At 33.0% G+C, this 11,731-nt stretch overlaps 1 protein-coding gene across 7 annotated transcripts in view; it reads left to right on the top strand.

Annotated features, from left to right (window-relative positions):
- Positions 1-11,731, top strand: part of LOC117175240 (heterogeneous nuclear ribonucleoprotein K) — a 374,225-nt gene that overhangs the window by 354,834 nt on the left and 7,660 nt on the right. For 6 of the 7 annotated variants that reach the window (XM_033364916.1, XM_033364913.1, XM_033364918.1 and 3 more), the window contains one exon: positions 7,234-7,403. In XM_033364916.1, coding sequence (XP_033220807.1) covers positions 7,234-7,403 — 170 coding nt within the window. Of the gene's footprint in view, positions 1-7,233; positions 7,408-11,731 lie in introns of those variants that run through there. The other variant, XM_033364919.1, reaches the window with a different exon arrangement.

The following is an 11,731-nucleotide window of genomic DNA, read 5'->3' as shown; positions in this document are numbered from 1 at the left end:
TCCACCAGAAGGTTTTGATACAATCTGGTCCCGGTGCGGAATAGTTCTTCATCCCTCTTAATACTTTTTTCACCTCCTTGGTAGTGATGGGTGGGCATTCTTAAGCAGGTGTTATGAGGGCATCATATAGCTCCATGAAGCTATTTATATTTTCTAACTCTTCGTCCAGTCTATGCTGAACTTCGTAGACTTTTCTCCAAAATACTTCGACCTCCTCTGGTTTGGGTGGGTGTTCGACAGTAACTGGAGGGTCTTGGAAGAGTCGAGATGAGTCAGAGAGAAACTGTTGATTTTCTCTGACCCACCTCTCCCTTCACTCTAGACTTCTCTTAGCGTCAGATAGTATCCTTATTCTCTCAACTAGCAGTCATTCGTCCAAGAGTTTAAAACATTTTCAGTCAAGTTGTCCTGGCAATTGAAGGAAACTATCATTTGAAAAAATCTCAAATTTTAATATTTTGCCAGAGGAATGGTTTATAACAATGGTTATAGTTATATTTTTGATTATTTTTGTTATTAAATGTCATTCCTATATTGATGTAATATAAAGTTTACCTAAGCAGTTCGTCGCCCTAGAGTTATACTATGCCATGTCCACTTTTTGAAGTTTTGGAACTATTATTATTTTCAGGCTTAGTAAGATTTAAATTTTGCCTTTAAATAAATTCCCCCTTAAATTTCTTTCCTCAGTTGTTACCATTCAATTTTATAATTAACAATTAAAGAAATATATTTACCCTTAAAAGTAACCATAAGAATATCACTCAAAAGTCAATAATTTGCAAATAACTCATTTAACTCCAGATATGTAATACAACAGAATAATATAAAATATTTTTTGTGCAACTTTTTACTTAAGAATTTCATTATAAATAGTTCATTTATAAATAAATTGTAGGCATAACGTACTATAATTCTCATAAAAACTCCACACCATCCGCGCAAAATTGTCCCCTGTGCATATGTTGCGCAGAACGTAACCTCGTGATCACAGTAATAAAACGCCTCAGAAAACCGCATCCCCGGAGAAAGGGCCTAGGAGTCTTAATTTTTACATGCGAGAAGTAATCCGCCCTAGAACCCCTCATCCCCCCGTAGGGCCAGCACAGCAAGGACCAGTCCTGAAAGTCACGTTGACAGACCAGACGAAGATCGACCATCGGGATTCCTCTCTAAAGGACGAACGGAAGTCTAGAGGCCGACCTTGCCATCTCATCAGCCTCTTCGTTCCCCAAAATACCCATGTATGCCGCTACCCATACAAGGCTGACATTGACACCCGAATGTTCAGCCGCGGCTATCCGATCACATATAAGCCGTGCAAATGGATGCCCCTCGTGATTAAAAATTCTGTCCCTTATTTTGATAAGAGCCGAACGGGAATCAGAGAAAGTAACGGCATGCCGTCGCTCCCTCTCCATAACTGGTGATGCGTCGAGCGATATTTCCCGATATCGACACGATCCCGACTCTATCCCAGACACCGGTATCGGGTTTGGATCGTGTCGGTTTTAGCTCGACTCGACTTTGGATTGGAAAGTAGATATATCGGCTCGAGATCGGGTTTTCGATACTCCTTCGGCAGATGTGCTCTTCTCACTTGAACCGAGCGGAGACGGAAATTTTTCAATGGGTTGACTTCACTCGTTCCCCCCTGACTCCTACCCGCCTAAGTTAAACCGGTTATGGCTAGATTGAAAATGCTGAAATATATTTTCCCCATAGATAGTAGAAAATTTGTACTTTGGCTTAGAATTAAATAATTTGCAACATCGAAATGCGATTATGCCGATTATAGGAACTATTTTCAACCTTTATTCAACTTAGAAATATTTTTAATGAAAAAGAATATATTTTTTAGTATGTGGCAATATTACACTGTTTATTCAAGAGGAGCAAATATAAATCAGATAGTGGAAAGTGAACAACTTACAGCTCAATTGTTGTAAATAAATTGCATTCTACTGATTCTTCAAAATTGTATGGTGCAAATTTTTAGAAAAATAGTTTAACTAAAGAAGAAAAATGTTGACAAACAAACGATGTTGTTGACTCTTGAATTTTCAAACTAGAAAGATGAATTTTCTAGCACAACTAATAAATTTGCAATCCAAAAGATAATGTTTTAACAAAATAGTGACATTTTCTACTAATTATATGAATTTTTAAGAATTTAGTTCAACTTTCCCTCCTACAGTTGCATTCACAAATCAAATATGTACGATAAATTTCCAATAAAAACTTCAATAGTTGAATTTTCAATAAAAAATGGAATGGTTAAATTATTACTTAAAAACAGTAATGTTTAACCTAAGAAAAGAATTTCCAACAAAATAGTTAAGCCCTTCAGCCAATCAATTGAAACTTTAACCAAGTAATACAACATTTAATCAAGTACTTAAATTTTCTACATAAGAACTTTAGAAGACTTATTTTTCACCAAATACATGAATTTTTAGACAAAGAGGTAAATTTTAAAACCAAGAAGGTAAATTTCCTACAGAGAAAGAAAACGGTTAAATTTTCAATTAAAAAATTAATTTTCTACTTTAAAAGAACGAACTTCAAAAAAAAGTTGCATTTTATATTCAAGAAATTACTTTTCAAATAAAATGATGAACCTTGAACTGCAATAATTACATTTTTAATTATGAAATAAATTTTCAAATAAGAACGTTGTTTTAAAAATAATAGTTACATTTGTAAAAAATTAAATGAGATTACAACAATTCACCTTAACTTTGAAACATAGAACCAACACACTTCGTTTTACACCGAAAAGAAAAATTGTTCAGAAAAGATCTGTTTGATCAAAAATAAATTAGTGAATGTTTATTCGAAAATCAAAAAGTTCAATATATTGCTGGAAACGTTATTATTTAAGCAAAAACACAAGTCATGAAGAGAATAGGTTCAATTTTCAAAAAGAAAAAGAAATTTTCATTCAATTATATAGTTAAATTTTAAACTGACATAGATAAATTTGCAACTTGAAACCTTTAAGTCTTTAACGTGAATACTTGAATGTTCAGTTATAAAATACATTTCTACCTCAAATAAACGGGTTTCCAAGAAAATAGTTACATTTTTTATCAATATTAATATTATTCATAAGAATTATTTTTGAGAGATTAATTCATTGATTATTGTTTTTTATCTTCGTTTTCTACAATAAATGAATTTTCGTCAACAAATGATACTTTAATTCCCACGGAAAAAATGATTTCTTATTGAAACAACAAATTTTCAAATAAAGGGATAAATGTTCAACTGAAATGATGAATCTTCAACTGAAGTGATGAATGTTGAAATGGACTACACGCATTTTTAAACAGAAAAATGCATTTCTAACCAGAAAGTTTAATTTTTGATAAAGGAGTATTATTTAAACCAAAAAGTCATTTGATCCTATAAAATTGTTCGTGAAATTAACATATGTTAATACGTAACTAAATTTGTGAATATGTTTTAAACAAAGTCAGATCAAAAAACCATTTTTTTTTGCTGGAAAATGCAGAAAACGTGATTTGTTTATATAAATTGTTCATAAAATTAACAAGTGCATAACTAAATTTATTAATAATTTGAGCAAGGTCAGATAAAAAATCGATTTATTTTTGCTGAAAAACGCCGAAAATGTGCATTTGTTTATATAATTTGTTCGTACAATTGACAATTGTTAATGCATAACTAAATTTGTGAATATGATTTGAGCAAGGTTAGATGAAAAAACAATTTATTTTTGCTATAAAACGCCCAAAATGTGCATTTTTTATATCATTTGTTCATAAAATGAACAAATATGAATACATAACTAAATTTGTGAATCTGATTTGAGCAAGGTCAGATAAAAGAAAGATTTATTTTTACTGGAAAATGCCGAAAATGTGCATTAGTTTATATAATTTGTTCGTAAAATTAACAAATGTTAATGCATAACAAAATTTGTGAATATGATTTGAACAAGGTCAGATAAAAAACGATTTTTTGCTGCAAATCGCCGAAAATGTGCATTAGTTTATATAATTTGTTCGTAAAATTAACAAATGTTAATGCATAACTAAATTTGTGAATATGACAAAATTGTTTCAGAATATGTAATTGGAATAAAATTAGATGAAAAATCGGTTTCATTTTGCTTTAAACTCCTAAAATGTGAATCTGTTTATATATTTGGCTTATCAAATAAACAAATATCAACGGATAGTATAATTTTTATAGAAAATATAATCGGTGATATCATTACAATAAGAGTAGCCGAAAAAAAAGATTTTTTGCTGCTTTTTAATGTCTGTGATGTAGATTTGTTTATTGAATTTGCTTATAGAATCAATTATAACATTTAATTCTGAATTTTGATGGTCACGTATCGTGCAAACAATAAAAGCAAGCAATTTTACACCAGGAACATGCTATAACAAAGAATATTCTTCATGTGGATTATTTGTTATTAAAGTCTGCTAATAACAATAATCTTTGCAAGCTAACATTTTTCTTTTTTTATACCGCTTTGAATTGAATTCAAGTGATCTGAAGTATAAAAACAATTTCTGTTGTGGGAAAAAAACATAAAAGTCAAAAATTAAAAAAAAAGACAAAATCGCGGGTGAGTTTCTACAATAAGTGTGCTATCATAGTAAAAATTAATGTACATGGGTTTTTTGGGTCAGTCAAGGAATTCATATCTGGAATAAAAATTTACAAACACAAAATGGCTGACAAAATATCCGTCGTATTATGAGGACAATTGAAGATGATTCACCCTGATAGGGTAAAAAATTGTGTGCACACGATTTTAGGGTTTAGGAATTCAAGTGAATGATCAAAATAACTCAAAAACATGAATTTAATTAAGTAAACTTGTGTTCTACATTTGAAAAACAAGTTACAGCTCTTCATCCGAACATTTAGAATCGCTTTTGTCTGCATAAAAAGCAGTCATCGGCGTACATGCAGACGATATTACTAGTAGTTCCAAAACTTTCGGAGAAAGCGGGTCTCTTTTTTTGGGCCGCATTTTTTGCAAACTTGATATTACTGGATCCGAAGATGGTAGGATCCTCTTGAAAACGTCTTCTATCCTTTTCATCCGGGAAGATTTTCATGCAAAGTTTTCGCGAAATTTTTTAATATTCCAAATTACCAGATAGTCATTTCGAAATGACTCCTATTTTACTTTAAATCATTCAAGTGATTGGCTACCCTTCGGTCTAAACAAAGTGCTTTTTTATGTATGTTTTGTTCGCGTTATATTTCTGTTTTGTTCTGGTTGTATTCGTATTATATGTGATCTGTTATCAGTCGAACTCAGAACTTCTTCCAAAAATTCCATATTTCACAACGCCACTGCACTTTTTACGTTAAAAGACGATCAAGTTGCCCTAACCCATCGTCCGAAGGCACTCAATAACCGTATTCAACAGCACACGTCGGAACCCATAACCAATTAACGCCCGAGTTGTAAACGTAACTTCGTCCAAATTCATTATATTTTGACAGGAATATGAAAGAAAAATGAATCCTTTTGGACGTTATAGATGAATATCTACGAAATACGGGAAAGATACACTTCAAAAATCTACGTCCAAGTTGACAGTTTTTGTATATAATGTAGTTTATCATTACCATGTGCGCTCAGATATTATATTTTATGAGATAGATATTTTTTAATGTGAATTTAAAGGTTTTTAGAGTTGCTGATTTCGAACCCAAAGTCAAAATGTAAAAATTAAAAATGGTGTATCCAATGTGGCGGATAAAAGTCCTCAAATCAGATATGACTGAAAATTACTAATTAGGGGGGGAGGGGGCTAATTTCGAATTCGATATCATCCACACCGAATAGTATCTTTCATTCATATTTGATTTATTTTTGGAATTGTTTCAGCCTATATGGATACCCCATTTTGAATTTTGAAAAATTGGCATGAATTGGCATGAAATTCGAAATCAGTGTCGTCAAAATCTTCGAGTAGTAATATTCAGACATGTGGTTTTTTTTTACAATTCGTGTCCCCTGTATTGGATTTGCCATGTTTGAATCTTGATATTTGACTATAGATTCAAAATAAGGGACCCCATAAATCGTTGAATACTATGAATAGTCAATATATATTTTATTCAGAAACTGTCCATTTTTACGTAGTTAGTTAAAATCTAGGGTAATGTACACTGATTGCTATGGTGTAAATTAAAACTGAATAAAAATGATCTTCCTAGGATAAAAGTTACTAAAACAATCTTAAGTTGAACTAGGCAAAGTGCGTCCCTAAGTATTAGAAAAAAAGTTTAGAAAAATGTGTCTATTTTATTTCTAGGCGACATATGTGACATACGTAGAAGAAAGGGGGCTTAATCTGAAAAAATCAAAATCGAGGTTTTTACACTTTTCGATAGTTTTTGAGCTGCTCCTTTTAAAGCAATGACAAAAAAAATCGAGCGTTATTATTGCTAATAGTTGAGATGTTAGGTACCCGAGAAATGGGGCTTTCGCTCGAGAGCTCGTGATTCCGTGAAACACCTCCCAGCACTCACCGTTCAATCTACGCGTCTCATTTATACCCTGTCCGTGAGCCGCGGTTGCGATGTATCTCTTTCCGTGAGAATTTAGTGTTAAGTGGAGAGGGATGATTTCGTGAGTCTTCCTTCTCTCTTAAAAGTCGCATCTATCGGGTCAAGTTCGACAGCTCGCTATGAAAAGTCTCACTTTTCAGAGTAAGTCCCCTTTCTTCGGCGCACGTCACATATATATTTCTTCAACAGACACGGATGCAACTATTGTTCCGTCACATATCAAAAGTTGGGTGCGCTCGTGTCCCTTTATATTTAAATGCATCAAGTATTTTTTTTTATAAGATAGGAACAATCGGTCAGGAAAACCACTTGCTCAGTTCACAATAAACTCAGAAAATTAAAAAAAGAACTTAATACTATCATCTCATCTCTTAATTCGAATAATAATAGTACATGAATGTTACGATTGCCGCACAATTTGACTTCATCAAGAAATCGTTCATTTTGCGTTTATTTTTTGGTGCATCAACTGCGAACTTCCCATAAAGTGTTGCAAAAACCACTTTTAAGTGTAGTGTATTTAAGGTTTTCGATTTTAAATTGTTTAATTGGTAACATTCAAAATTATTATAAATTCATTGATTTTCCCTGAAATTGCCCGGTCCAGTGGTCATTCTGCTTTTTTCGTAGATCTATTGTAAAAGTTTTTATTTTGCTTAGTTGGCAGGAGCCATAATCGGCAAGGGAGGAGCGAGAATTCGCAAGATAAGATCCGATAGTGGTGCCGCTATCACAATCGATGAGCCGCTACCTGGAAGTAACGATCGCATTATTACCATCACAGGTTTACCAAACCAAATACAAATGGCCCAGTACCTGTTGCAGCAGAGGTAATTTATTCATTCCTTTTTACTTTAACTTCTATCAGCAGTAAGAATTGAAGATGTGCATATGTCTGTTATACTAAAATTTAAGAATGATAAAGCATAGGGTATAAGATTTATCAACGACCGAGATAGGAATTAGGATATCTATGTATCATGAATATAGATTCAAATTGTTAAACCCATTATTTTCAAGAATAGGTAAGCTATTCACTTATTTACTCCTATATCAATAGTATTAGTAATTTCTGTTGTATTTTCGTATTAATTTTTTGGATTAAAAAAAAGTAAGTCGTATGAATTTATATTATGTAATTCTTTTATTAGTTCGAAGAATCGTATCGCATCTAGAGGTCTCATCAATCATAGAGAGCTAACTTATTTCTAGTAACTGAGTAAATCGTTCAATAATATTTGCTAATGGTTGCGGAAACATACCGAGCGTCACTGGAAGAAAGAAGACGCCTAATGCGAAGGGGGGGGGGAAGAGTTCCATTGTATGGAAGACTAGTGATTTTGTTGTTCTGTTTTTGATGTAACAAGGAATCACTAATCATCCTACAAAGGCGCTTAAGATCGACAGCTTCTGAAACCTGCTTTTGGAACTAACAACATGCCTGCAGTGATTTGTTCATTCACCGATGCATCGTTCTGCAACATGCCTACTAATTAAGTACATAATTATCGATGTGTATATGTACTGTATCGTCATTAATATTATAAGGAACTATATCCCTGCAACTGTAGCTTCTAAAAGTTATTAATAATTTTTTTCTTTGCCTGAATGGATTAACGTTATTTTCCTTAGTGCATGCGTAAAATACGCGGATTTTAGAGCGTGTAAAGGGAACTCGACATTGTTGTTTGTCGACCGGGTAGATCCACATGAGAAAAAACTCTGAATGTGCTTGCTGTAGTGGAGATTCTTGCCAGTCGTCACGGGATCAGTATCGTACAGGGAAAATACGATCAGATCCTACAGTAATTTACATCACTTGTAATACTTTAATTTATATAACGCGTATTGCACGTAATCCTTAATACGTTAAAAGCTGTAGACCAGGGCTCACCAAAAGGCACCCATTGGCTGCATTGGCTGCCAGTGGCATTCAAAAGACTAGGTCAAACTGGTCTTAATAAATCTTGTCGTTCGACTGGTTTCTAGCCGTTCACGGTCATTATAACTCCCGCCGCGCCGGGCTTGGAAGACATCCTTTCCAAAAATAAAATACAATTAGAAAAAATATATCAGCGTTTAATTTAATAATATAAAAATAAATATAAACGTTTTATTGAATAATATTTATATATTTCACATAATTGAAACAATGTATAATAATGAAATGTTTAGATGATATTGTTCAAATTTCTTTGATAAATATTTATTAAAATAAGCTATAGCTATAATATGACTATTTTATCTATTAATACTTAGTGTTTAATAGGTAGTTACAAAATTAATAAGAAAAATTAATATAATGCTTGAAAGATGGAAGTTTTAAGCAATTACTATATTTTATTGCAAGTTTTATAATAATTACTGTGAATAAAAATATTTTTATATAAAAATGTGGCATATTTCATTACTTCTTGAATGAAATAATAAGAAGAAGAAAAAATTTGTAATTGTAAAACGAAAAACTTACTTAACTTGTAATTCTAAATTCTCAAAATAAAAAAACTCTTTAATTTAAAAGATTGACAATTTAATTTTCGAAAAAGTACAAATGAAATCTCTTGAAATTTGAAGATTCATAAATTAAAATTGTTGACTTTTGATGATTTCGGAAATCAAATGTCAAGTTTTCAATTCTAACTGTTTTAAAAAGAAGAAAATTTGATATTAAATCATCAAAATTAAAGAATTTTTAATAGAGAGTTTAAAAAATTAAGATTTCATAAATTTGAATAGATTTATGACTCAATGGTCTGCTCTTTAAATATGAATCAGTGAAATTTCACTGATTGTGAGTGAAATTTCACTGATTGTGAGAGAAATTTCACTGATACAAATGGCCTCTCTACTGGAATTGTTAAAACTCTTAAATTGCCTATATTTAACATTTTTTGTATGAAAGCTTTGAAGTTTGAAAGCTTCTATTAAACAGTTGAACTAACATCACAGTAGCTTCAATCCGCTCTTCATTTACAAGTATTAAAATTTTTTAATAAAACCAACACAAAATCTTTCCAGTAACTTAATAAATTATTTTTTAATCTTTACTCAAAGTTTGTACAAGATAAAGGAGAACGATAAGAACGAAAAAAAAAGATTTTGGCGGTAATCGTTTTTCTTTTTTTTTTTTAATGAATTTTCATTCAAAATTTTCCAAATTTTTCCTCCTTTTTAAAACTTTTATGACAGCTTCAATTTGCAGGTAAATTTGATTCACTTTCTCAATTAATAATAAAATTGAAACTGAAAATTAAATGTTTTGGAAATTCGAGTAAAAAGGTTCAGACCCCCCGGCGTGAACGACGACGAGACGTAATTTACCGTGACCGTAACCCTTCGTTCGATTCCTGGAAAACGATGAAAAAAATGACAGAAAAAATTGGTGGCAGCCATGCACTTGTCGTAGCAGCCAACACCTGCTTGAAGGGGCGAGCCCTGATGTAGACTTACTAGTAACTGGCCAACCCTGCCCTAGATGCGCAATATGTGACGTGCGCCGAAGAAAGGGGAATATGAAATATGAATATGAATATGAAATTTCATACTCAGACAAGTGAGATTTTGCAGGACGAGCGGTTGAAGTCGACTCGATAGACCGGACTTTTAGGAGAGGGAAGACTCACGAAATCTTCCCTCTCCACTTACCACTACATTCTCACGGAAGGAGATAAGTCATAGACGCGGCTCATGGAAGGGGTATAAATGAGACGCGGAGATGGTATGGTGAGTGGTAGGAGATTTTTCGCCGAATCTCGAGCTCTCGAGCCAAAGCCCTATTACTCGGCTCCCCAACAACGCAATTATTAGCAATAATAATGCTCGGATATTTTTTCCGATGGTTTAATTAAAAAGTGCAGCTCAAAAACTATCAAAATGTGTAAAAACCTTGATTTCGATTTTTTTAGAGTAAGTCCCCTTTCTTCGGTGCACGTTACATATATTTTTCATAACACATGTATAAAAAACTTGACTTTGGATGCCCCCGTAGCGGGTCAAAAGTTGTGTTTTCAACCCTAGACTATAAAGTTGAAACAGGCGGCTGCGAAAGTCACTTTACGCCGTAACCGGTATCAAAAGTATATACATTCTATTTTATCTGCAATTGTCTGCAGCTATTCTCCCTCTTGTCGAAACTCGTTTCGAGAATAGAGGCTAACTTCAGTCTCCACCTTCGATCGTGAACGATCGATGTTTTCAGCGATAACTGTAGCGTGCTCGTCTCGCTTCAATTTTCAAAATAAATAACTTAAACTTTTAACATGTTTTGTGAATAACTTAGAAACTTTTATTATTAATTTGTATTAGAAAGAGCAATTTTTCGTTCATCTACTTCAAATTTTCGCGGAACTTTGACTAGAACAGCTGGCAACCTCTCCATTGCACTTGCGTTAGAGCAGAGCGAACAGAAAAATCAATAACTGCTTATAACCTCATCGATATCACGTCTTAGTTGGTAAACAGTGAATAATTAACGCAAATGTCGGTACTTTGTTCTGTGAAGCTCATCGATAAAGTTAAAAACAATTTTTTTACTTCTTATTATAAGTACGGAGGTGCTAATCATTTTTTATTTAAATCAGGATTGATATTTTCTTATAACGGAGAGCTCCGCCCCCGAACCCCCACCGGCGTTTCACCCTGGACCCACCCCCACCTTCTCCTACTTGATACGCAATATACTATTTAATTACTCTCCAGTGTGGCATTCTAACATCTATCTGTCATTGACTACGTATTTACAAAAAAATAACACTTTTGATGAGACGCAAAGAAGCTTCAGGTATCTCAAGTCAAATTTTCGATATATTTTTTATGAAATATTGTATGCCCAACTCGGGGCGAGGTAACAATTTCACTCGTGTGTTATGTACCTTCGCTTCGCTCGGGCAGCTAACTTCACACTCGTGCAATTGTCGCCTTTCGCCCCTTGTTGCGCAATATACTATTTTCTAGAGAAAGGCCTATAAGAATTTTCATATAATTCAATGGCGGTCGTGGATAGAAAGCTGGCTTATAATGAAATGTGGAATTTCTCTGGAAATAACTTTAATCGTTTTACGAGGGTGGATTGATAAGTTTCCGGCCTGACCAAGAAAAACAACGTTTTTAAGAATTTTTTTTTGTTATTTCTCAACATAATCTCCTCCAAGGCTGATAC

This window comes from Belonocnema kinseyi, chromosome 6 (assembly GCF_010883055.1).
Source record: "Belonocnema kinseyi isolate 2016_QV_RU_SX_M_011 chromosome 6, B_treatae_v1, whole genome shotgun sequence".
Lineage (NCBI taxonomy): Eukaryota > Metazoa > Arthropoda > Insecta > Hymenoptera > Cynipidae > Belonocnema > Belonocnema kinseyi.
The sequence above is the reverse complement of the archived record's forward strand: the minus strand, read 5'-3'. Positions and strand labels throughout refer to the sequence as shown.